This window comes from Anolis sagrei, chromosome 1 (genome assembly GCF_037176765.1).
Source record: "Anolis sagrei isolate rAnoSag1 chromosome 1, rAnoSag1.mat, whole genome shotgun sequence".
In the NCBI taxonomy this organism is placed as follows: domain Eukaryota; kingdom Metazoa; phylum Chordata; class Lepidosauria; order Squamata; family Dactyloidae; genus Anolis; species Anolis sagrei.
In genome coordinates, this window is record NC_090021.1 from 229,014,269 (window position 1) to 229,042,109 (window position 27,841).

Here is a 27,841-nt window from a genome sequence, read left to right on the forward strand (position 1 = left end):
GGCAAAAGCATGGCAGGGATCGTTGCAGCGTCCACTGCCTGCTGGGGTAATTGGGGCAGAGAAAGCACGGGCAGTGAGAGCAAGCTGTCCTTAAAAAAACAGAGACAGCTGAGAGGCGTGGCTGCAACCCAAAACAAAGTTATTGGCACAAAGCCACAGTGGCAGTTTGTTGCCACAAGCTCTACCAGTTCCTGGGTCTGGAAGGGGTGGTAGGCTGGTAAAAATCTTCTTCCCTCCTGCTTTCTGAGCGAGGGGAACAGAAGAAAAAGAAGGTAAGTTACTGCCCATTGCCAAAGGCAAAAAAGCCTGCGCCTCAGAGGACACGGCATTTTTTTGTTTTTTAGAGGGAGGGAGTGGGTTTGTCTAATAGGATAAACAAAGGTCCCAGAACAAAAGTTGGAATTGCTGTCTGTTAGAGTAGTCAAACTGGAGTCCTTGAGTCAAACCAATAGTTGTTTTAGGAGAGAACACCGAGTTGTTGCTGCTTTCGCGGACAAAAGGAATTAAGGCTCCAAGCCCCACTGCCTGGCTTTATTAGGAGTAGATGGGCGGGGCTGGAGTCCCTAATTAGGAAAAGCTTTCAAGAAAGATCCGAGTCAGCTGCGTGGACGCAGGGAAATACCACAGGTGTGGATTTCACAGTACCACGCAGAAGAAATGTAGGATGACATAAATCTATGCATACATAATCTTTGACTACTGGAATACTGTCTGTAGATAATGGAAATTACAATTCAACATATCTAGAGGGTTACCATGTTAAAAAGACTTCTATATTGACCTTAACCATTATACTCTATGTATGCCAACCCATGATTTATATTCCCAGACAAACATTTGCTTTGGGTGGCAAATGAGGAAGGGGTCCCATCTGCTGTTTTTCTGTGGGTTGTGTCTAAGCCAAGAATCTGACCCAGAACCTGCAAAACCCAATGGTCTTTACATTAACCTGAATCAGTCATTGCATGTGGACAGTCACTGAAAGCCCTTAACAAAACAAAACCCCAAGAATTCTTAAAAATGGTTAGTGACACAGACTGCACTATCAACCCAAGAAAGTTTGCTTCAAGCATCTGTATATGTTTTGCCATGGCAAGCACAGAACAAGTGATAACTCCCCAATGTCCCAGATTATTACCTCAGCATTTCGTTTCAGTTCCTCAGCCTCTGCTTCTGAGTACTCCATGTCTAGAAAATCCTCATTCCCAGAGTCTTCATCAGAGGCAAGACTGTCCAGTAGAGAGTTGTTAAATTCTAAATAGTATGAAAATGACACTGCATAAGACCCTCAATCATGCTCAGGCAAGCAAAGGCAATTATGTTTTGTAGCAGTAATTATCAAAGTATTTAATCTCCTCTCAACAGGAAGAGAAATAACCCTAGGAACCAATAACCAAGACAGTGCCATAGGAAACACAGATTCAGAAATACTAATTTATGTAAGACATTGTTTCCCAGAATCGCACAGATACTCCAATCCAATAAAAGGCAGCATGCAACAGGAGTACTGGCAAGAATTTACTTCTTCATGGCAGTAACCAAGCTTTACTGGAGTTTATTGTTTCCATGAAAAGCAAAATATACACTTGGTTCCTTCCAAGAAGCAGGGAACAGTAAAACATTTAAGGTTCTGTAGCAGTCTAATTTCAGTCACCACAAAACTGAAACCCACTTGCTGCTGCAATTCAAATGTTACACTTTGACATAATACAACAATACATAAACACCTTCCTCTGTGAATCACCAAACTTGAGACTAAAATGTTTTCCCTAAGTCAAAGTTGAGAATTCTGTACTAAGAACTGTAAATTCTGTAGATCAGACAAGCCGTATTTTCACGTTCAAAAAGTTAGATAATATTATGTAACAAAATTTGGAAAAAAATGTTCCTGTTTTGAAAGTGTTATTTCCTGTTTAACTGTACTGTACTTACTTTGAAAGTAGTTGTTTTACTTCAGAAATTTCTTTCTTTTTTTGTGATTGCCGGCTTATCTGTCTGAACGTATTCCCCTGTATAACCCACCTTGGAGGTTAAAATCGTCAGGAGAGGCCTTGCTCTCAGTCCCACACCAACTCTGGTGGCGACGAGAGACAGGACCTTCTTAGTGGTGCCCCCCACCTATGGAACTCCATCCCCAGTAAAATTAGATCTGCCCCATCCCTCCTGATCTTCAGGAAAAAAACTGAAAACCTGGCTCTGGAATCAGACTTTCAGTCAGTAATGGGAGTAGTGAAATATGAGACTACAAATTAATATAGTGACTACTCGGACCGGCCCTGGAATATGAGTTGGATTGTGTGATTTTAACTGATGTTTTAATGCTATGTTTTTAACATTTGTGTTTATTTACCGATGTATTAATATTTGGCACTGTAAGGCTGCCCTGAGTCTCCTTCGGGATTGAGACGGGCAGGATATAAATGTGGTAAATAATAACAAATAAATATGTTGAATTGATTTGAGATGCTATTAATTATTCATTGAAAAACTATAGCAAGAACTGCGGCAGGATGTCCCACAAAACCAAAGTTTTGGCAGTTTAATAAACCTTTTCCATGTTTTTATGATGGAACCAATTAGGAAATGACATTTATAACTCAGGAACAAAAATCGTGAACATAGTTGACCTTTTTTGTCATGTTCTAAGGAAGAGCCACACTTGGCAGAATAGAGGAGACATATATCGGTACACAGTAAGTAAAATTACATCTAGTCAAAATAACAAGCTGGCAAGGAAAACGAAGAAGAATAAACAAGCACTGGTCTTCTTGGAAAGCATTCTGATAAGTGCACAATACTGTTAAGTGATTCAACAGCAGAATCTTCAGTAGCAAATATTTATAAGAGCCTTTCAAAACTGCATTTATTAACTAGAATTTTGGTTATAAGCACACATCCCACTGAGACAAATGGCTTTTTATATACTATAATTATCTACTTAGAAGCATTTCTCCATAAATTGCCTTTTTAAAAATAGTTGTGGTGCTCAGAAAATGACAGAAACTCAAAAAGGTAGAACCATTTGTTATGATGATACTAAGGCATATACTTATTTTCTATGGTTTTGTCTCACCTTGTAGACTTAATTCAGTGGCTCGTTTAAGGTCATCATCTTCTTTTTGTTCCCGCGCCTCCTGCTGGGGTAGAGAACCAAGCTTAGTCCCCTGAGATACCGGATTTCATCACATAATAGTTGCACACCCTGCCCGTGCACCTGTCCGCAGCCAAGGGCCATTCCCATAGCTCTAAAGGGCAGGTGTGTGGCGGGTGAGGACTTGAGAGCTACAGGGGAGCTCTCTCTTGCTGGCAGGCTCATGGCTGAGTGAGCCTTCACCCATCCACACGGTTACTTGCCAGAACTACAAAGCCTCCATTGGCTGCATCAATTCTAAGCACAGATGTATAGTGTTGAGGTAAAAGGGAAACAACACCTTTTCCTCTGCAGCAGAGGTTCTGCTACATGTTACATCCTAGCCTCACAGAAGGGAACCCTGCCTTGATTTCTGTGCTTGAGAAGTCTTACTTGTTCTTGGAGGCTCTGAGCCAAAGCCTGCTGCAGTTCCTGTTCCTCTCTCTCTCGCTCCAGGTCATACTGCTGCAGCCAATCAATGTCCCCCTGATTGCCTTCTGGAGTTTTATTCTCCTTATTTTCATCAAAATCTTTAGTTAACTCTGGAAAAGCAGCAAAACCTACAGAAAGAAAGACAACACATTGAAATCATAACTTGGTTTATGAGGGGAGATGGGGAAGTTCTCTTGATGGCCAACCAGTTACAGCCTTTTCATTCTTCTCTAATCTCAGGATTACTAGATATTCTGGAAGTACCTCAGGATGAAATATTTTAGGGTTCGCATTAATCTAAGGGTTTGTTTTCACCAGCAAAATAATCTGCGTGCAAAGCAGAATCTTTTGTCCTGGGACAGCCCTCTCATTGGCAATGAAGGGATCTAAATCGTTTCCTTGCTCAAATCCAAAATGGCACCACTTTGTGGTCTTTTCTTCGATGGGGCCACTGCTGCTTTCCTGGCAAAGCACTCCTGGTGTGTTTGGGTGCTCTGGCATCTGAATGAAGTGCTGTGTAATTGGTGATGGGGAACCAATCCCAGGGTTGCCACAACTCCTCTCCTGGGAAAGCCCCATTGGAGACATTGCTAGATCAACCTCTTCCTACCGTTGATCACATAAGGTTGGGTGCCTCGTTCCGATGCCAGAGCAACTAACCCCTGGCTCACTACCTGGTTTAAAAATGCTCTCTTCTAGATCTATGATGGACAGTCATATTTTTTTTTTACAGGTAAACAGTTTATCAAAAACATAGGTACTGCTATGTATTTAAACACTGAGATGTTTCGGGAAGGAAAATACATATATTTGGAGATTAAGACAATCCAAATTGTTCTGAGTAATTTAATCATAAGATTATACACATTCAGCACAACGTAAATTCCCTCACCTTTCTCCCTATTTTCCCCAAGCACTATCCCGAGAAGTTCAAACTTGCATTAAAATGAATCTCCTTACTCTTCTTACCTGACTCTGCAGACACTCTGGGTTTCTCCACATCCATAGGTTCTGTATTATCAGGCAAGTCCTGCAACTCCTCATCTCCAAAGCCAGTATCTGGACTATTAGTAGGCTTGTCTTCATCATGGCTTAATGACAGCGATGTCTCCTTCTTACTCATTTCCAAGACAGCTGCTAGGAGTTCGTCCTCATTCATCCCATCAAAGCCAGCATTTGTTGATTCTGATGCCTTCTCACTCTCTGTTCTGACTCTCTTGGAGCTCTGAAGGTGAACAAAAAATCAGAAGATGTTGCATAGGCGCAACTACAAACATTTTCCCCATCCCTCAAGAAGCTGAAGCAGAGGAAAGAATGATCAAAATGCTCTGGATGCACAGGCTCAATATTAATTATTTTTTAGGTCTCATGTTGTATCTGAAGCCTTCAGAATTGTTACCCAAGTCACTACTATGCAAAAGAACACAGCATTTTCTCTTTTCCAGTGCAGATCCTAAAACATGCGGCTTTTTTGCATTTACACTAATATATGGCATGGTTGAGATATTTGAAAATCTCTCCCAGTTTCTCAATTTGAAGGGGAAAAAAGATGAACAAACTAACTGTGAAGAAATGGTAAAGATCATCATGATCCTATTCAGATTGTGTCTACTATCCCAGGAATATTTAAGTACTTCTATATCAATAGATATTTCACAACGGTGAGCATACAGAAAGGTGAAGCTACATAAATCAAAACTTTCAAAACCCAAAATGAAGTAGGTATTTGGGGTGGGGTGGGGGATAAAATTGAGGGATGCCCAAATACCAGAAAACTGTTAGAGCTTGTCTACTCTTCACTCACAGTGTCAATAAAAGATGGCTCTAGAAAATACACAATGCCAGAAAGCTTCCTTTCAACACCTCTTTGAGGACACAAGTCAGTTTTGGAAGTAAAAAATCTCTCAAAACTATATGAAGCCCCAAAGAACAGATTGGAATTCAGTATTAGAATTCATAAGGGAAAGAAACAAAGAGATGTACACAATGGACGTATAAATGAAATTCAAGGACTGAGTAAATAAGGAATGGGGTGAACCCCCGGAGCAAGTAGATAAATACATACATTAAAGTTAATCAATATACAAGAATATTTAAATGAAGGAATACAAGGCAGTAAATATTTTGAATAATGTATGTAAAAGCAAAAATGTATGAATCTCCCTGGGCAAACCTGGAAGTACCACCCCTGATTCACCCCACCTCTTGTCTTCTCGTGATCTGATCCCACTTCCACTGTCTAACCCCCTTCCCCCCCACAATTATCCCGTGTAAGCCTTTTGTATCCGTTTCATGTTTTTATATATAGATGTGTGTAAAATAAAATCAATAAAAATATTCTTAAAAAAATAAAAAATTCAGTTTTGGAAGTTTAAAAAGGCACAAAAAGGTCCAGCAATGACCAACAAACTGGCAATCCTTTGTTTAATGATCACACTTCTTTCAGCAGCAGTGTTCCTTGCTGACAAGGGCTGTGGCTGTTTCGATGCTGAACTTAAAGGACTCTTAAGTGGCTGTGCCTTCCAATTACCAGCTCTGCAGGAGTAGATATTGGGGCAATGCGCCTCATAGGCTTTCTTCCACTAAACCACTCTCCTTACCTTCTCTAGATCATCTCGCTGCTGTTCCTTATCACACTGTTTGGGACTGTTTGTAACAGGGCGTTTCAATAGCTCCTCTTCACTGTCTGAATCCATAGTGTTTACAACAGGGCCTTTAAATTTGAATGTGTATTTTCTGAAAAACAAAACATAGATGTTTGGTCCAAATAAATATCAGACTTGAAAGGACACATATGCTATCTGCAGATGAGCTGCAACCCACCCACTCCTCCAATTTTAATACAAATAATTTTATAAATGTACAAATAAATCAATTTGTTTAGGGGAAATTGTATAGTCTACTAAATTTCAACCTTAGGAAAATTAATCAAATGCATTCTTAATCTTAAGAATATAAACATGAATATTCCTATGACTCTTGCACAGGGATAAACCATTATAAATTTGGGTTCAGCTATGTGGCTTCATTCCAGCTCATATACTAGCTTTGAAATGATACAGTAATAGGTAAAATTCATTCATGTACAGTACAATCTTATCGACAGGCACAGTATCCACGGTTTCGTTTGTCAACATCTGACAAAATATGCCTTCTCTAGGCATTTTCTAGGTCTTTCCATACAACCATATGGAATTCTTTGAAGTCCTTCATTTCAGTAAGTAAAAGTAAAGATTTCCCCTTGACATTAAGGCTAGTTGTGTCAGACTCTGTGGGTGGTGGTGCTCATCTCCATTTCTAAGCCAAAGAGCTGGCGTTGTCCATAGGCACCTCCAAGGTTATGTGGCCGACATGACTGCATAGAGCGCCGTTACCTTCCACAGAAGGAGTACCTATTTACCTACTCGCATTTGCATGTTTTCGAACTGCTAGGTCTGCAAAAAGCTGGGGCTAACAGCGGGAGCTCACCCTGCTCTCCGGATTTGAACCGCCAACCTTTTGGCCAGGAAGTTCAACAGCTCAGCCATTTAACCCACTGCGCCACTGAGGGCACCCTCATTTCATTATGGATTGCTATTATTTGCAGTTTGCATATCCACGTAAAGATCAAAAACAAAACTGCGTGGATACTGCAGTTATAGTGTAGCTCTCAGATGGGTGTTTAATCATCCAAAATCCTGTATATATAAGACCATATAGAGAATTCTTGTGTAGAATTAAAGCTGTAACTCCATTCAGTAATCTGAATTCTTCAAATGGAATTTTCATCCCAAATATTGCTTTTCCTTCTTAAGACATTTATCATAAAATATAGTTATCAACGTTTAAAAGTTTGTTGTTTATTATTTCAAAATGTGAAATAATAGTTTGAAATAACAGTTACTAAAAACCCAAAATCTTTTAGAGGGCAAGTAAAATAAGGCAAGTTTAATAAACAGAGCCAAAGCTATTTTAACAGACATTCACTCTAGGTTGCTTTCAGGCATTCCAAAGTATGTAAAATCCAGACTTACCGACTGGGAGTGGAAGGGCTAACAGAGCAGGAATTCACCATCTGAGACACTTTCAATGGCCGAGAGCTGATTAAAAAAATTAAATGTTAACTCTTAGATAACTTAAATATTTACTCTACATAATGGTGATCTAAAATGCTAATTTGTACCAAAATAATTACAATAGAAGGACTTAGAGTTAACTGCTCTTACCAATTATATGTAAGGCATTTAAGTCACTTTATTTCCCATGTTTTTTCCATAACTATGCCTCCCAGTTATCATATGGCCTGATGGATCCCAGTCCTGACTACCTATTTGCAAAGGTGATGACAACAAATGAAATAAATGAAAGGGAAATGGCTATGACTATTTTCAAAAATAAAATTACCCATCAAGATAATTATAGACATGTGATTATAAATGGGCATTTAACTTTCAGAATGGGTGACCAGACCAGGAGTTCTTCTTTAAAGGTAAACGTGGGATCCTAACTTTTAATAATACATTACTTTTCTTCTCCAACATTACTACTGTAATAAAGGGAATGTCTTACATTGTTGATTGCGCACTCCATCCCAGATTAAGTGGAGGCCTTGTGCTTTCTGTACAGTGTGACTGAAGGGTTAAAAACCTTGGTATGACCACTTGCTGTCCAACTTTGTGGTTGAGAGAGAGTGCCACATTGTAGCTGTATCGTTTCAGGTGAAGAATTAATACCCTTTAAAACACAAGAAAATTGGAAACTTGGTAAATTCTTTCCCCTCAGTATAGAGAGGTGCATTTTCTCCTGCATTAGGTACACTATCTCCAAACACACAAGACACCTTATTCCCTTCACCTGCTCCAATAGATATCTAATGAATGTATGTGGATTAGAAAGGCCACAAATCCTTAACCAGCAACTACTCAGGGATGAATCCAGGTTGTTTTCGATCAGAAAAGAGAGGGATATGAGAGTGAGGAGTTGATGCTTGTTTATTCCTTTCTCCCTCTGAAGCTCTCAGTGATCTTTCAACCACTTTTACTCAAAGATCTCCAATACTGGAGAGTGGGATACAAAACTGACAGTCAAAATTATAGACATCCAGACTATCAATGTGGTTCCTTCAATGGACGGGAAGCCACTTCTGGGCAGAAAAAGGCTTGCCATATTCAATTATTCTAGATTCAATCCAGACCATCTAGTATCCTTAATATGTCATCTTTTTGAGAGATTTTTTTTTGGTAATTTTTGAAGTAAGCATTTTGCTGCCATACACTTCTTCAGATGAATAGAGAAAATATTCGTAAGGCCATTCACTAAAGTCCTACTTGCTATCAATGAATTATTTTTGCCTGTCCCGTGTTTGAAGCTAAATTAAAGCCACTAATTCTAGGCCAATACTGATAAAACTGTACACCTTGCAGTTCTTCTCAGTCATCTCCTCCATGAATGTTATTAATACAGTCATTTTTCCCCCAATCTGAAATCACATACCTACCTGGGTAACCGACTGAATTTGTGTGTAACAAGAGCGGATTTTCCATTGCACTTTTCACAGGAATATTCTATTTCCTCTGCCTTAAAGACACAATACAAACAGAATTATAATCCAAATGGATCCTCTTCTACCAAAGCTTCCCTTAAAACTGGACAGCATTTCTTAGTACTAGATCCAAGACACACCTCACAAAGAAGAATACAATGGGTTACATCCCAATTCACTAACAAAACCTTCCTCCATAATCATACAGAACAGAACACTGCTTTTAAACAGGAATTCCATGCAGCTGGAGTAGATTTTATTTCTGAGACTTGTGAAACAAGGGATACCACTTCACCTGATTACACTGATTTCCAAATCTCCAAAAGCCAGCTACAAAAACTTGTGCAGAAAAAACTACTACTTTAATTTCTGTTAAAAGAGATTTGTGATAGGATTTGCGTTAATTGGGCTCAGATAACAAATTAAAGTGGAATATTATGAAGGGATTAAACAGTGAGAGTCACTGAAATATTTGGAACAGGGAGAAGGAAAATTTATTTTGGCACTTAAGACACAGTAAGATAGAATTTCATAAGGTAAGAAGAAGGAACCAGTTAATTATAATTTTAATCAGCTGGAAGAAAGGTATAGGAATGAGTGCTGTAATTTCAGGGGCAGGTTAGGAATACATACAAATGTATCTGCATGAACCATAAATCAGACGTAGACTAGCACTGTTAAAGATAAGCCATGAAATAAAGGAGGAAGAAATCTTTTGTGAACACATTGCCTGAATAGGCCTCAGAGAAGGGCTCTGCTGGATCCTGGCCATGAATTTACAGACATGGGGACATACTTGCTTAATCGAAGTTATTTTGAGATGAACCAGGAGTGGATTTTGAAAAAGGGTTACGGTGGAACAGATGTTCCAGTGTAAGTAAAAGGTAATTTGGGATTTTGTCAAAATAGATTTTAGATTTGGTTTATCAATGCGTAAACTACAGGTTATTTGCAAGCAAATAAATAAATACATTTTAGATGTATTTTGTACTTATTGATATCTTACATATTAATATATTTAGATTTTTAATACATTTTATATTGCACAACAGACAGCTAGATTTAAAAAAAAAGTATGAACAGCGTTTAGAAACTTAATAAAAAAGAAAGAAAACAAGATACAATAAATAGTAACTAGCTTCATTGTATACCCTGAAAAAGAGATCCAAGGAATCTTGGATGGATCGAGATGGAAGAAGTTTTTTCCTTCGTGGCAAGTCAATGGAAAGATCATTAAACTGTTCCCGTTTTGTGACTGTTTCACCACACCTAGATGGAAAGAAAAGGTTTTTGTGTTAGTTTATTTTATTCAGACCATCAACGAGTTACATAAGATGTAATATTCCAGCAGCCAACAAAGAATTCTTATTTCATGAATATGAATCGTAAACATTAATTTAGCAAAAACAAATGTTCTGATGGTATTAATAACACATTGTTATTAAAATTATTTAAAAATAGTATCCAATTGTGCCATTTCATCTGGGGAACAGATTTTGATTCAAAAGATGCTCAAACTACTAAGTGGAGAAGCTGTATTTGTTGATGATTTGTTTTTTCTCTTGAAGCCCCATGATATTTTGGGGAATCCCCCAAACTGACTGATTTTTTTTAAAGTAATGAAAAGTGCCTTGTCTTACATTAATTGAAGTATTTACTGGATTAAATGTTGTGAGATGAATGACTCTCTTGTAATGTTGGTAAGACAGTAGATTCTACATAGAATAGCATTCAAAGTTCTTAAAATAAGACCTCTTCAAATTTACAGCTTTTTCATGGAATCTCTAATTTGTCTTGGGAGTATTTAATCATCTCTAACTGTATGCTATTTGACCAGTCCCATCTCCTCTTACAAACCAGCTCAGGTACTGCAGTTAGCGGAGGAGGCCCTGCTCTTGGTCCCACCCCCATCTCAAGTACAGCTGATGGGAATGAGGGAGAGGGCTTTCTCCATGATCGCCAACACCTCTGGAACTCCCTCCCTAAAGAAATAAAGATGGCCCCCTCCCTTCTCCCCTTCAAAAAACAACCAAAGACTCATTTCTGCTCACCAGCATACGGAGGTGGAAGACTAGATTATGAGAGACCACTATCTGACCTCTGGTGTGAGAATTATTACTGTATTTGGACCCTGTCATTCTATGTTAGCCCAGCTACCATCTCTGGCCACACAATCAACTTTGTGAACCTTAGTTGGCCCCTGCAAATTAATTGTGGATGTTTTATGTTCAGATTTTATGTCATTATATAATTTTTGTTTATGTTTTGTTTAATTTATTTATGTTAGTTTCTAATGTTGTACTCATATGTGGGCTTATTTGGGATTATTATGTTGGTATTTGTTTGTTTTACAGAGGAATTGAATGTTTGCCTTTTTGTATGTTTCCCCCTGGGGAAATAGCGCGGAATATAAATGCAGATTATTATTATTATTATTATTATTATTATTATTATTATTATTATTATTATTATTATTACTACTACTACTACTACAACTGCCTGAGATCATTGATATTTGGCCAAAATCCATCACAATAATGCTTGAGTCATTACATCTCAACTAGTGGAACATGTATAGCAGATATGTTATTAATCCACTCACATCCTGTTTATCTGCATCATACCCCCTACTGTGTGAACTACTAGAAAAGCTTGTTTGCTCTTAAGAAGAAGATATAGACAGAAGAATAAGACACAAACAAGGTGATCAAATACTTACATTTTACATATGATAGAGTGCTGAACTTCAAACTCTAAATTTGTAATAATTGGACAAGTATAAACTCGGGTAGCTGATAAGTCATCAGATACACGTCCTACAGAGCTGTCTTCACCAGAACCTGGCTCACTCTTCCAAGTTTTGTTCAGCTTCTCCATGTCCTCCTTCAATTGATCTAAGCATTGGCTTAAGAATTCATGGGCATCCTAAAATCATAAGGACATTCCGTAGGGAACAGAATTTTTAACATCCTGTGGACATTTACATATATTCTCTTTATAAAAAGGAAGAACTATTGCTTAAATCTGGTTCCTGCACACAAAACATGAATTGGAACTCCTGATTTAATTAAAAATAGCTGAAATGATAAAACGTTAAAGATTAAGAGACAGAATAAAACCCAAATTATCATTTTCTTGCGAGATTGCTTTATTTATGGTAATTAAAAAGATATATTCACTTTGTAGGATATCACATTTTATATTATCTCCTATGATCAGCAAACATAAACACTTCGTTTATCTTCTATAAGAATTGCATATGCATGCCACACATACACACATGCAACAAAAATATAGTTCAAGAAGTAGTAAGTAGGTAGATAAGATAGTGATATAAGCCTTCTTAGAAAATCTTTTTCTCCCATAAAAAAGTTAAGACTTTTAATTTCTTTTAAAATAATAAAGAAAATGTTTAAGTGTATTTACTCCTCATAAATTATTTCTGAGTACTATGGTAACAGGACGGCTCTTATGTAAGATTATGTACAGCGACCGAATATTGCAATTCTCAGTCTTTTGCTTGACATTACAGATAATAAGATAATTCTTATGCAATTTTGTCTGAATAACCAAACTTTTAAACTATTTAAAATTCTAAACCAAATGATGTGTAATACATATTATGTCCTCCCTGATGTTCTTCTGGCAGAAAGCTGAAACTTTTCTTTTCAGGAAGGCTGTAAAAGAAGATTTAGAGAATAAAGCCATTTTTTCATTGTTTCCTGAAAACTTCCATCCCCTACCTTGGGAAACCCCCAATATAGATTTACAACCCTTGCTCTCTTCAAAGACATTAACTTCGGCAATGCATACCACTTACAGTTTAATCTCTTTAATTGAACTGTTTCTGCATATGCACAACTATAGTTGGACACTGAACTTACTAAAACACATTTCTGTTTAGGAGGGCGCCAGCTTGAAGGCATGATACTTACGTTTTGCATATATCCAGAGAATCTTTCTGCAGTAGCTGAAATTGCGTTTTTCACCTTCTTAAGGAGCTCTTTCTTTGCGTCAAAGCTACAGACATCTTTTTTAGCAAGCAAGACGCTAAAACGTCTAGAAAAACCAATAGAGTAACATTGAAATATATAAAAAATAAAGTTAAAATTATTTAGTGCTAAAAATATCTCCAACTGTATGCGATTTGACCTATCCCTCTGCTCATCCATTTACAAAAGAGTTTGCTTTCATTTTCAGAAGGAAAATAAAATTAGGAGGAAAAGCACTTCCAGCCATTATTTTACATATATTAAGAATTTATACTATGCTTTTTAGTAAAATACTGACCATGGGTCAATATTAGTGTGGTATCTTAACTACTACTATCAAAATAAAAACCATCTCCACTCTGAGTCCCCTTGGGGAGAGAGGGTGGTCTATAAATAAAGTACTTATTATTATTATTTATTTTATTATTATTAAGAGCTTAGTCTGTCCTAGAAGGACGATAGTGGCATTGTGTCTGGCTATGTTGAATGCCTGACTGGGAAAATGTGGTCAGCGGCAAGAAGTGGCTGGCACCCTTGAGGTGGCATTGCCACTTTTTTCTTTCCACAGAATGACCCTTGACTTATTCACAAATCGTATCAAAATACACGCTTTTTGACTCAAAATCAGCCCTGGACTTATACATAAGTATATACAGTTCTCTTTCTTAAAATTGTTGATTCACATAATATTCAGCTGTCATCTAGACACTGCTTAAACCCTTGAGCCAGCAGGACTGAAGACCGACAGGTTACAGGTTCAAATCTGAAGAGAACGCGGATGAGCTCCCACTATCAGCTCCAGTTCCCCATTACGGGGATATGAGAGAAGCCTCCCACAAGGATGATCAAAACATCTGGGCATCCCCTGGCTAACGTCCTTTGCAGACGGCCAATTGTCTCACACCAGAATCAACTTGAGACTCTAAACATTATATCAAAAATAGATGCTTCTTCTAAGACTACAACTAGGACAGTGTTTTTACTTTATTCACAAAGCTGTGCTCACCTGATGAGTGCATTACATGGAACTTTCTTCCATGGGATATTTTGCTTCAAAAGATCATTAGCCAATGACTGAATTGAAAACAGAGATTGTAAAATCGCATTCATGTAACAGGTATTTCCCAAGTTTGCAAATCTGTGAAGAACAAGATAGTATTATAGCAACTGAAACATTTGTAACACACGTGATTTGTCATGTTGATTTATTATGTGTACACTCGGTCCTTATGTAATGAAATGTAAGAGGCTGCTTTGGAAGTTGGTAATTAGTTTGCGCAAAAAAAATCTTAAAAATATCTGTCTTTAATAAAGCATACAATCTATCATCCCCAGTTCTGTGATTTCAGGGAGATAATTCCAGAAGATATAGGACCCTGCAGCTCTGTCTGTCTGCCTGTCCATCTCTATGAACAAAGAAGGAGCTCTGCTCTCAAAAGAAAGCTGTGAAAAGGCTACCCTTCTTGTTCCACAGAATCAGGTAATGGAGACATTTGGCATGCCCATCAGTGTCGGGCATCTTTCCGGCACACTGAGAGCATCTCTTGTAGCACATGGCCAACGTGAAGAAAAATAGCGCATTAAGCGTGAAAGGTAGTACAAAGTTCCTGAAGAACTGCTGCTGCAGCTAATGAAAAGGAACTGGGGAGCTGCAGGCCAGTGCACCCTTTTATGACCTGGGAGGAGTGGGTGGGGTTACTGCCAAAATTTGAACTAAAGATCTAAAGTTTCCATTGAGCCTGCGTAGGCATAACCAAACCCAACTGTGTGATTCACAGAGACCACGAAGAAGAAATTTAATTTGCAAGCTAAAACACATTTTCCACATGTAGGTCCCTGCTAACAAAGATTTTCCCCTCAAAACATTTCCTGACAATCATGAACATGAAAATTACTACAAAAGTTTAATTTTCAGACCAGGAGATTAAAAAGAAAAAAGATCTGGATCTTGAGGAAATTGGTGCATGAGCACAAAAAAAGAAACATTCCAACCCATTGTTTTAATAATTTCCCAGAGCAATATTATATTCCAGATGTAAAGGAACACAGTGTTATGCTAAATATGTAATTGACACCCCATGCTGAGAGGGATTATAAACTGAAATTAAACATATACAGACATATAGAAAAAAGGGTCAAAATGACCCAATGGAGACAGAGCAAGAGAACACCTGAAAAGTTACTAAGACTTCTTTGAGTTGTTTGTAGTGCATTAACTAAGCACATGTACGCATACATGGCTGTAAAAATCTTACCCTTGCAACTGTTGTTGTGGGTGAGTGGAAAGGGGAACACGTGACTTGTTCCATCCCATGTAATCTTGATTAGATCTCATTTTTTTAACAGAAAGGGGAGCTGGCTGGGAGAGAAACCCTAAGCTTCTTTTGGCGGAAGGAGTCTGATTCAAGACATTAGATCTGTTAAGGCAAGAAAGGAAAATAATGCATTTCTTCAAATATGACAAAGGCAATCTCTGGTAGTAGTGACAAAGAAACAGTGAACACTGTATCACACAAGCCATCATCTTTAAGATGAAAAAAGAGGTATTTGAGTACCCAATAGCACAAAATACATTGTCTCAAACATCATACATGCAGTTCTTTTTGAGAATAGATCGTGTGTTTCTTTCAGCCAAATATATGCAAATTGTGAAGACTCCTTGGAATATTCAACTACAGATTCCAAAGACAGACTTTTCTAGCTGTGGGTTACAGAAAAAAATTAAAAAGCAAGTTAAAAATAAAAAAGGCTCCATGTAAAGAATTGTTTGATTTTCATGGGCACTTATGACAAAGTTTCATAAAGAATGAACAACAGTTTATGTTTATTCCACTTATTTTCAAATAATGTCACTGCATATATTTTATATGGTTTGTTGCACAGTGTTAAAAAGTCATCTAAGTGTAGTGACTCAGCAATAAGTGTGCATCTATCAGCAATTTTATATATGATAAACTGAAATGTGCTCATTATTCCAATGCTATGGAATAAAACAGCCCTCATATACACTATTTTGATAAATAAGAATATAAGTAGCAATAAGTAGAAATTTAATATTAGATGAATATAGTGTTTTAAGGATTAAGCAAGCAAGGGAAAAACAACCCTTCTCCTGCATTCTGCGCCTACCTGTCCAAATTGGAATTGCCAGCTGAATAATCCTTTGAAGATGATCTGCTACCATAGAATGAAGATGACTGTAAAGGCAAAAGCCCTTAAAAAGGAACAAAAATAAACTTTTAAAGATTACTTTTTTAGGTTAATTGTATAGAATTAATACTCAACACTTCAAATTGTCTATCACATCTCTCCAGAATAAATGTGGCCTTCGAGATGTCGTTGGTCTGCAACGTTCAGAATTCCTTAAAACTCACTAAGATAGCTAAGACTGAATATGAACTCTGGTCCAACATATTAAAGTGCTACACTTCAATAACTTTTGTACAGATATTTCACAGGATTATTTCAATCCTGAATATATTAACTTTCTTGAATTCTCTTTATTTTCTGAAATCTATGAATTCACATTGACTTTTACTGCAAGAAATGTTGCACCTTCTCATTTATGCCAATAAAGATCTCATTTACTCAAACAAGGATGGGCTGCATATTGCTAACCACAGTTCCTTGAGTGACCTTCTGTGAACTCACACAAATGGGTTTCTGTGCACTACATTATTTGGAAATGCTAGCACTATTATGTAAGTGTTTTGGTGGTAACCTCTTATCCCTTGGTCCATTGACCATCAAGATTCCCACGTATACCCTGTCTTCTCTGGCTGCTGTGGAAGCACCCAAGAAGCTAGAGAGAGCACATCATGATGTGGGGAGCAGGGGTGTTGTGTGAGTCCACAGTTGATTCGTTGAAGAATAACCCATCCTCCTTCTTTATAATCTCTATGACTCATACAAATGAGAGACTAGCAATCTACTAACCACAGGAGATGGGAGTGTCATGACACAAGAAAACATGACTACCCCAAAAGTGGCACCAAGCCCTGGATATCAGGTCTAGAGTATTATGGGTGAAGGTCAAATGTTGTAATCTTGTAGCTGCTCTACAAATTTCCTCTAATGGCACACCTTTCACAGAGGCAGATGACAAATAAAAAGGAGACCAAAGACTCCCAGACAAAATTGTATTTCAGTCCTTCTCAGCAAGTGGCAATGCAGAAGACTGGGCTTCATGAACCAATGGAACTGGAGTGGGAGCCCAACAAGGAACCATAGAAAGAGATTTCATTATTTCATCTTCAGAAGCTATAGCTGCCTGAACTTCTTGAGGTCACTTATCATGTGACATCAAGCCTGTTCTGGACATGGTAAGGAACATGTCAAATCCACAGAAACTGGTACCAAAGCCTCTCTGGTACTTATTTGATAGAAACAAGATGAACAGTCTAACCCAAAACATGGAACAGAGAAGATAGTGACTTGGACCAAGGTTTTTTTTTTCCTTATATCACCTCTTGGAAGTATGCTTAGTGGTATAGACAAGGACTTCCAGATCCAGAGACCAACTTAGGTGTGGAATCGTAGAATCATAGAGGGGGAAGAGACCACAACACCCATGCAATCCAGCTCCAGGCCAGGAACATAGAATCAAAGAACCCCAAAAAGATGGCCATCCAGCCTCTGCTAGAAAACCTCCAGGGAAGGAGACTGAGGCAGCACATTCCACTGCCAAACAGTTCTTACCATTAGGAAGTTCTTCCTAATGTTTAGGAAGCAACATGGGACTGCAGCTGCACCTTGACTACTTGGACTAACACTGAAAAAGTCTTAGGATGGGAATGGGAAGCTGAATAATTAATCAAGGATGGGAAGCTGAATAATTAAGAGTCATTCTTTGACTTCTCTGCATGATTTCAAATCTCTTGGAGATCTCTTTACCACTGAATGGGCAGAAGAACCAGAAGCAGGAGGTGCTGAGAAGATTAATGTGGTAGCAATCTGCAACTCTTAACAGTGAGCTTGCCCAAAGCAGATACAACCTGCTCATAGAGAAAAGACTGGGTAAGTGGCTTTCATACACTTGTGGAGTCCCCACTTTTATGGCCTTCTCTGAGGCACAACTGACACTGGAGTATCTTTGCACAGCAGGAGGTGCACATCTTAAAGAAGGAAGATGAAGACATGATAGGCCACTAAAACCAAACCATTAAGACAAGACAAAATCAATTGAATAGTCCGAGTAAAGCTGAATTGGAGTATAGAACAAAGTCAAGTCAAAGTCCAAAGAAACCAAAATGCAGTCCAAAGGGAGATAAGAAGAACTGCTCTCCAAAAATTCCCTTGGGGTTGTGGGAGATAAAAAGGAACTGATGTTTGAGCAGGAATCAGTCTAGTCACATGGATGAGGGAAGGAGGGGCTACTGTGAAAATGCTTACATAACAACACTAGAACTTTCAGAATGATGCACTGCAGAGGCACAATATACACATCTGTGTGAGTTGCAGAGACAACAAATAAGCAGCTTTGTGGAATACAGGAAGGGTGGTGTGCATGTATACACACACATGTAAATGTATTATATATAAAATATTTTAAAACACTCTCTCCAAGACAAATCTTAAAAGACATTACATTCTAAGTGGGAACACAGAATAGGTTGTTTTTCAGGTTTTCAGCAAAAAAAATCTTTTTCTAATTTTAGTATCCAGACGGCATTTATTTGAGTGATTACTTGTAACTTCAGCTAGTACTATTACTGTTGAACGTGTCAATAATCATAAGATAAATCCAGAATATTTATTACATTTTCTATGATGATGGAAGCAAACACTACAGATTAAGGTGGCATCATAAGGAAACATAGGTAAGAGGGTGGAAAAACCTACATTTAGACTAAGCTCCTAATCCCTTAATCAAACCATTTTCAATGGAAAAATACTTCTTCAGTATGAATGGCTCTTTAAATATATGGGTTTTGCTATTATAACTAATCTCATTACACAGATACTTTAAAAAAATCAGAATATCAACTGTTTCAGAACATCAAAAAATATTTCAGTTCAGTTTGGCTAGATTGACAGTGTGTCAGAATAGACTATAAATATGTTTTATATTACCTGATGCCCTGTTCTCTTCAGCCTGTTTCAAATTCAGCTGCTTTTCTCTACAGCTATGTAAGAATTTGCGTGTTGGATCAGTCATAGCTTTATTATTGCTGCAGATAAATTGATATAACACATTTATATTTTAAACATAATAAAACACAATAAGATACATCTATATACTAAGGTGGATATCTCTCGAAGCCTAATCATACACCTGCCAGAATCCACTATCGGCCACATTATGGCCTGAAATCTACTTTTTAAAATTCAATCCACCCTTTAATAACTTTTGAAATGTGCCGCACAGTGGGAATGACTACAGGTTAAACTGTACTTTCAAAAGTTTTCAAAAATTACTATTTCTTCTCCTGAGTTTAAAACTGAGAGGCAGCTTATCAACTAATGCTATAGAGCTCCAATATCTTTAAAAACCACATTTGATTTAATGTTGACGTCTATCAAAAGTAAAGTCACCTAGCTTTTTATCAGCATAAGTACAACTCTAAGGTTGAACGTTAATAATTGGTATACCAAAGGAAACACAAGCTTTGTGCACCTACGATCTTTTACTATTCAGAATATATACTACTATTTTGTACACTAATGTTGTGTCTTTACAAAAGCACCATGTTAGTGATTTAAGCCAAAATAGATTTATGACTTATTTTCAATGCAAACATCACATTGGAAGTGGAGGGAAGAAACAAACATAAAACCCATAACCACTAGAAACATACGTTGAAGAATCATTCTCTTTAGGATAATCTTCACTCATCTCTGAAGTAGTTGGTGCCCTTTTCCTCCTTTCACTGTAGAAGAAAAAAATGATTCCTTCAAATTACAGGAAAACCAAAGGTCCAAATTCTTCATGTTTAAGACAACATTTTCAGGTGGTATTTAAGTAATTCCAATTCTCAAAACCATATTGTGTAGGATGCAGTGTGAAAGATTTGGAAAAAACTGTTCAGAAATTTCACCTATACATAACAACAAATTATATCAATCTTAAATTAAAGTTTATTAATACAACTTTCAGTGCCAAAGGTAGTTCAATGCATGCACGCTGAAGGTTGCAATTCTTTAAAAGATTGCTTTCATACCGATTTTCCAACAAGCCTGTTCTGTGAGGTGTTGAGGTAGCCGGAGAAGTGGAACTATTGACCCTGTTGCCAGACATTCCAGTGATTGGTGTGTTCTTAACTGATGTTCTTCCTGGGGAACTCAGCGACTTACTTTCAACATTTCCTCTTTTGGAAGGAGTCTATGAAATGAAAGAGAAAATGCTAAAGTCAAAAGCATAACACACACCAATTTCAAAAGTCAAGATCAGGGCTCTAATAGGCCACAAATCCAGCAAATAGTTCTCTTGTATAAACTATTACTTTTATCTCGGATCTACATTTGGCAAGGTTTTAGCTACTGCAGCAGGATCCCAGCCGACTTACTAAAGATATCGATCACCCCCCCCCCCCCCGCCCCCCCCCCCGCCTTTTGTGTAGCTAGCTAGAGATTACCACAGCATATCAGAAGTCTCTTCTGATGAACTTGTACACTGGAAAGTGTACCACAAGAAAATAAACGGAATAACAACTATATGTCTAAAGAACAAACTCTTAAAATAATTTTTAAAAGTTGCTTTCATCCATGAGACTACTGTTCTTTTGATTTTGTTTACAGCACTCTTATTTTATGAACAAAAACAAAGATCAAAATCATGTTTTATGGAGTGTCGTGGAAAACCTCTTACTGTCCACAACTGGTTATGGTACAAGACAAGTATTTAGACTTGAGTCCTGAAGAGCCTTGAAGCCTTTATTTAGTATGTTAGGCTACAAGTAGTACAGAATCAGAAGCAATATAATTTCAGTGGTCTGAAACAGAACACTGTGAGTGTTCTTTCTCCTTGGAGATGGGAAGCATCCTGTGAATGGTTACACCACAAATCGTCTAAGGTCTAATTGAATGTATTTATCTTGACTGTTGTGGGAAGGGGCATTCTACTCCCAGTGCTAAGAAGTGGTTTTCCAAATGGGTAGGAGCCAGAAGTCCTCCTATCTTACTGAAAGATACATATGCATGATATTGGGCAATACCTTGAAGATAAAAAAAGAAATGTAAAGTACAAGGCTAAGTCTGGTTAGCTTACCAAGTGGCTGCAACAGCAGTATTGAATTCAGTAAACCTTTCCTATGAAGGACCTAATACCTCAGGGGTAGTCATCTCTTGAAGGCAAGGGGCCACATTGGCCCACAGGAAACCCTGATGGGACACTCTCAACTGTGCCTATTTCCGCAAAAAATATATACATCCAAATACTTTTACACAAAAACACTTGGGGGGGGGGCGGGTATTTCCACCATGTTTTAGGGACCTTCCTGCAAAGAAGGACTTTATTTTAAACAAGTGAGCAAAATCATTTTCTTTTCACTAATACTTCTCTACGGCTTATATGAGGGGAGGAGAATAGAGGAGGTTGTTCCGCGGCAAAAAAGGTTATTGGGGAGGGGATCCCCATATCGTTACTGGAGCCCTGAGTGGCCGGGGGGGGGGGTCCTAAATGTAGTAAAATGTTCCCTACTTTGCCTAAGGGGCAATGTGAAGCAAAACAAAAAGCTTTAAATCAGTTTAGGGCACCCCTGTAGTGACCACACACTGCCCACAGCACCCTCCATTTCACCTTTGGATACATTCTTCCCACTGAAACTCTGCAGAAATCTGTTTTATCTGTATGAGTTCCAGGCTGGCAGAGCAACGCATGGTAGAAGTATAGTTTGGCTGCAGTCTCTTTAGGTAAATTCTGATTCTTAGGAGATAAGCTTAATAAGTTTGACAAATTTTAGATATATGCAAACACAATTTTGAGTGCTCCTAGCCACCACACAAATGAAGTTTTCATGTCTTATTTGACATAGACTGCAAAAGGAAGGACATTTTCAAAAAAATAAAGCAGTAGGAGAGGAAAAAACAGTGAAGTCAAATCATCTTAGAAGATGATTGAGATAGTTCAAAAACATGAAGAAGAAAATTGAGGCCTGAAGTCAAGGAAGGCTGTCTCCTAAAAAAAAAAAAAAAGGAACAAAGAATGGAGTAAAAAGCAAGCTGTCACTTGGACATAATGAGACTTTCCTTCCTTGGTGGTGATAAGGCCTACCTACAACTCAAAGCACCTTATAGAGAATAAGAATTTGGATCCAAAGGTAAACAAAACAAAACATCACCCCCTCACCTAATTCGTAAGATATATATATATATATATATATATAATATATATATACAGCGCTGCCTTCCAGTGAAATAGGCTTAACACAGCAAGTGTCCTAAAGTTGTATGTTTATAGCCACCCAATTGCCGCACCATAATGGTTTATTGTAGCCAGAGAAGATGAGAATAAAAATGGAATTAGAGAAAAGTATTTAAACTACCTGGTTTTCTATGTATGGGAACTGCCTGTAAGAATCCTTCTGTGTTCCTCTGTTGCCTAGAACACCTCCAAAACTGCCAGATCCCAGTGGTATCTTCACAGCTGAAAAAAAAGGCATGATCGGGTTCAATACCACTTTAGCATAATACACATTCAGTATTTTACTACAACAAAATTCCCCCAATCTCTTGTAGAACTATTTATTGAAAACAGAAAAATTTGCATCCATTTTGCTTATCTTAAACTAGTACTGAGGATACCTAATCTCCAATCAAAAGTTGGGAAAGGTATGCCTTCTACTAACCTGCATGAGTCCTGTTTTGAACCCCCTCCAAAAACAGCTTCATTTCCTCTGCATCTTTCAATGGTATTTTGTCCACCATGAGGAAACTAGAATCCTTTAGTGTTATCATCAGCCAACACAGTTTCCCTTTACTTGGTCGCACAACCACATTTTTAATACTATGGTTTAGCTAGAAAGAAAATAAAGGATATAATGTATATATGGATAATTTAGAGAAACACTAAAGAATTGTTTGACCCTAAAGGTAACAAAATTTTACTGGTTGTGGATTATGGTGTCCATGTAACTCCATGTATGTCCAGATATTAGCTCCTAACCACAGTATAATATTATGCTATTTCGTTACAAATAACAGAGCTCCAGCTCAAATTCCTAATTCCTACTCTGTGCTTTTATTTTTAAAAAATACCACTATATAGACTCATGTTTTTCCCCTAATTGCTGTACATTTATTCAGAATGCCAGTTAGAATAAAAACAGACTAAACAAACAAAAATTTTGTTTACGGAAGACTTCCAAGCTTCAAGATAACCTGTTAGCCTGTAATAATACCTCTCAAAGAAAACATTATACTTCCAGATAGCTTTCTAGACTAGAATAAATATGAGAGCGATTCGAGAGCCAGCAGAAAGACAGATTTATAGTAATCCTAAACAAATTTACCCAGAAGCAATTTCTACTATGTTCAGTAGAATTTACTCTCAAATAAATATGCTGAAAATCCTAGCCTTCCACACAAATACACATATGAAAGCATGAATTGTGAACAAAGTATACAAAGAAATAGGGATATAACTATGAATCTTCAGTGACAATTTTTAATAACAATCAAGAGCAAACTGAAGTTCTATTTTCTCTCTAATGTTCATCATTTCTTCTAAACAAATCAAAGCACAATAGAATAGAGCCAGTGTTCTGGAAAGCAGAAGAATGACTCTCTGAGAAAAATTCAAGTGACAATCAAATGGACTTTGAAAAGATAGTTCATGGAGACACTGAATGGCTGATTCAAAACAGATTCTCTTTGAAATTCTGAGGTACCTGAAATATCTTTGGAACTCCTCCAGCATTGTAGTGAACCGCCAGAGTCACTTTGCTGTCCTTATCCACTATTTCAAATGTCCCTTCTTTCCATTTGGTAGTCCCAGTCTGCATGCTACGCATGCGAATAGATCCACATAATTTCAGCAGAGTCATGTTTTCATGTAAATAATTTATGAAAATAATTAAATCTGATCGGAAACACAAACCCTGTTTTTAAAAAAGAGAAAGTTACAGGGTTATAATCAATAAATGATTAATTGAAATCAAATAATTTTGCACTGATTATTTTTAATAAATGATTAAGTATCAATTAATATCTGCAATACAAGGGTTTTCAAAAATCTGCTCAGTGGATTTGTATAATCTATGTTTCTCCGCAAGCAGATCACACAGCAGCAGCCAACGAGAATCCATCTCTTTGGTGCACCATTCCATTTGCACACCAGTCCTCAACAAAGGTAAAGAAAAGAAGAGGGAGACTGCTGCTATGACAGTAAATATTCAATGTGTTGTTTGTTGTTGTTGTTGCCTTCAAATACTGACTTAGAGGAACACAGTCTTCTTGACAACATTTGTTCAAAGGGAGATTGCCATTTCCTTCCTCTAGAGCTGAGAGAATGCAACTTGCCTAAAGTCACCCAGTGGGTTTTCAAAACTGGTTTCAGTCCTGGTCCCCCAGAGTCCTAGTCCCAGGTGCATGCCATTACATCATCTAGCCCTAATGTTCAATGCTATTTATCAATACATATACATATTGTATATACATATACATATTGTATATACGTATACATAGACAAACACCGTAAATCTTAAGAGAAATTGAGAGCATACTAAGGTCCTTCGTGTGTTATTGGACTGCACTCACATCAGGTCTACCCAAAACCAGTGATGCGGGATACTGGAAGCTGCATCCACATTTTAACCAAACTGATCTTTAATGGGACTTGCACAGAAGCCAATGTTTTCATAAGGGAACTCAAAAACATTCATAGCTTCAAAATGTAACTATGTAAGTATGGCGAGTTCTCTAATTAGAAATCCTGGGACCTATTCATTCTTCCTATCCCATCCCAATCTTTATACCTGGCCATAAATCAGTATGACTTCCTAGCATCAGAGAAGCCATCTCTAACCACACAAAACTAATCAGCCCATTCATCCAAAAAATAGCCACAATGCACAACTATATACAATGTATTTTTGTATTACTAGTGAAACATACCTACACTCAAAGTAACCAATAAATTGATTTAAACTTTTTAATTATATTTAAATTAAGTTCTGTTTTAATAGCATTATACTTATTACTTTCTTATTAACATTTATAACCCCTGAGTGGACTATCTATATATATAAATTTGTTAGGGGCATCCAACGGAGAAACAAAACTCAAAACCCCCCCAACGAAACTTAACCAAAATTCCCATGCCCATTACACAACCCACAAGGTACAAACATATCTACTCAAAATGAAAAACAACACAACAACACACTCACAAAACAGCAAAACAACAAAACTCAAAAATCCCCCAATGAAACTTAACCAAAATTCCCATGCCCATAACACAACCCACAAGGTACAAACATATCTACTCAAAATGAAAAACAACACAACAACACACTCACAAAACGGCAAAAGAATAAAACTCAGAAAAACCCCAACGAAACTTAACCAAAATTCCCATGCTCATAACACAACCCACAAGGTACAAACATATCTACTCAAAATGAAAAACAACACAACACACTCAAAACGGCAAAGAAACAAAACTCAAAAAAACCCCAACGAAACTTAACCAAAATTCCCATGCCCATAACACAACCCACAAGGTACAAACATATCTACTCAAAATGAAAAACAACACAACAACACACTCACAAAACGGCAAAAGAATAAAACTCAGAAAAACCCCAACGAAACTTAACCAAAATTCCCATGCTCATAACACAACCCACAAGGTACAAACATATCTACTCAAAATGAAAAACAACACAACACACTCAAAACGGCAAAGAAACAAAACTCAAAAAAACCCCAACGAAACTTAACCAAAATTCCCATGCCCATAACACAACCCACAAGGTACAAACATATCTACTCAAAATGAAAAACAACACAACAACACACTCACAAAACGGCAAAACAACTGAGCATGCGCATTGGCGCCCAGCCGCAAGTTCCCTGGCGCGCGCACATGGCCTTCCGGCCAACGTTCCCTCTGCAGAAACCATGCCCACTCCAAGTCCCGCCGCGCCGCTTCCCACACACACACACACCCTGCCGCACACACACACACAACCCCACACTCCATCACTCCCCCCACCGCCGCACACACACGTAACCCCATTCCCCCCGCCGCCGCACACACACACGCAACCCCACACTCCATCACTCCCCCACCGCTGCACGCACAAACGCAACCCCACTCCCCCCGCCGCCGCACACACACACGCAACCCCACGCTCCATCACTCCCCCCGCCGCCGCACACACACACGCAACCCCACGCTCCATCACTCCCCCCGCCGCCGCACACACACACACAACTCCACGCTCCATCACTCCCCCACCCCAATCTTACCTCCTTTTACTTCACGCCACCTCCAAACCCCACCCCGCCCCTTCCCGCCCTGTCAAAATCTAGGAAAGACAGGAAGGAAGGAAAGAAGGAAGAAAGAGAAAGGGAGGTAAAGAAAAGGGGGAAGGAAGGAAAGTTAGAGAAAGAAGGAAGAAGAAAAGGAAAGAAAAGGAAAGATGGAAGGAAAGAAAAGAGAGACAGCAGAAAAGAAAGAAAAAGGGGGAAGGAAGGAAAGAGATAGAGAAAGAAGAGGAGAAGGAAAGATGGGAGGGAAGGAAGGAAGGAAGGAAGGAAGGAGGGAAAGAAGGAGAGAAAGAGGGAAGATTGGCCACAGCAACACGTGGCGGGTAAAGGTTGTTATTTCTATTATTATTATGATGATGCTATTGTTCCTATGAGACCCTTTTAGGGGGAATGGGAGAGGTGTCAGGTCCCAGAGGCAATGCATTGCATTATTGTTATTGTTATGATGGTGGTGAAATAAAAGGAAATAAAAAGTGAAAGAAGGAAGCAAACAGGGAGGGAAGAAAGGCAAAGGAAGAAAGGGGGAGGGAATGAAGGAAAGAGAGAAGGATGAAACCAAGTAGTGAAAGAAAGAAAGAGGTAGAGAAGGAAGAAAGGAGAGAAAGGGGGAGGAAAAGGGGGAAGGAATAGGTAGGGACCTCTCTTTCATAATAGTCCAGATATCTACCTCAACTTTGATAAGTTTTACTATAGGCCACAGCAACGTGTGGCAGGGCACAGCTAGTAAATGGATAAAAATGAGGCAGTTGCAGGGTAGGAAAACAATTTCAAGCCCTTATCCATGAGAAACAAATGCCTTATGGCAGGTGGGGGGACTACATGGAATACTGTTACACTTGTTGTTTTTCCACCTGCTAGCAAGTAGTTACAGACATTAAGTGGCATTGCTGTGTGTTTATGCATATACAAACACAAGTAAAATGAGAGGATAGAAATAATTATTGTTCAGTGGAAAAGGTTGCAATTCTACACACAATCACCTCGGAGTAAGTCTCATTTAATTTAATGAGATTTACTTCTATGCAGACGTGCACAGGATTACACTGTACAATATGAATACATACCAGAAGTATACTAAAAACTATTTTTAGTATGCTAGTTGTACACAACCTGAATGGGAAAGCTTGCCTTCCAGACAATGTTGAATTCCAAGTCTGATCCCTTATCAGTAGCTATATTGAAATGGAATCCTTGTTCCCCACTATGTTCAGTAGTTAGATGCATGCTAGTTACTCTTATTTTGGGATTTTTAACTCTACAGGTGTGCAGCATTCTGACGAAAATGACTGTTATAATTCTACTGCAATTAAGCGCATGTTGCCACCATACTTAAAA

The 27,841-nt window shown here is 38.1% G+C and overlaps 1 protein-coding gene across 3 annotated transcripts in view; it reads right to left on the minus strand.

Moving 5' to 3' along the window:
• The window catches only part of USP37 (ubiquitin specific peptidase 37), a 40,261-nt gene that overhangs the window by 8,226 nt on the left and 4,194 nt on the right, over positions 1 to 27,841 (minus strand). The window contains exons 2-21 of one of the 3 annotated variants that reach the window (XM_060773462.2): positions 23,902 to 24,111; positions 22,861 to 23,029; positions 22,558 to 22,658; positions 20,236 to 20,396; positions 19,873 to 19,944; positions 19,148 to 19,245; positions 16,205 to 16,289; positions 15,331 to 15,492; positions 14,082 to 14,213; positions 13,019 to 13,142; positions 11,803 to 12,008; positions 10,235 to 10,352; positions 9,039 to 9,118; positions 8,111 to 8,275; positions 7,576 to 7,641; positions 6,163 to 6,298; positions 4,532 to 4,787; positions 3,524 to 3,690; positions 3,074 to 3,134; positions 1,139 to 1,254 (exon numbers count right to left, since the gene is read on the minus strand). In XM_060773462.2, coding sequence (XP_060629445.2) covers positions 1,139 to 1,254; positions 3,074 to 3,134; positions 3,524 to 3,690; positions 4,532 to 4,787; positions 6,163 to 6,298; positions 7,576 to 7,641; positions 8,111 to 8,275; positions 9,039 to 9,118; positions 10,235 to 10,352; positions 11,803 to 12,008; positions 13,019 to 13,142; positions 14,082 to 14,213; positions 15,331 to 15,492; positions 16,205 to 16,289; positions 19,148 to 19,245; positions 19,873 to 19,944; positions 20,236 to 20,396; positions 22,558 to 22,658; positions 22,861 to 23,029; positions 23,902 to 24,057 — 2,631 coding nt within the window. In that variant the 5' untranslated portion in view covers positions 24,058 to 24,111. Of the gene's footprint in view, positions 1 to 1,138; positions 1,255 to 3,073; positions 3,138 to 3,523; positions 3,691 to 4,531; positions 4,788 to 6,162; positions 6,299 to 7,575; positions 7,642 to 8,110; positions 8,276 to 9,038; positions 9,119 to 10,234; positions 10,353 to 11,802; positions 12,009 to 13,018; positions 13,143 to 14,081; positions 14,214 to 15,330; positions 15,493 to 16,204; positions 16,290 to 19,147; positions 19,246 to 19,872; positions 19,945 to 20,235; positions 20,397 to 22,557; positions 22,659 to 22,860; positions 23,030 to 23,901; positions 24,112 to 27,841 lie in introns of all 3 variants that reach the window. The other 2 variants (XM_060773454.2, XM_067460582.1) reach the window with 2 other exon arrangements.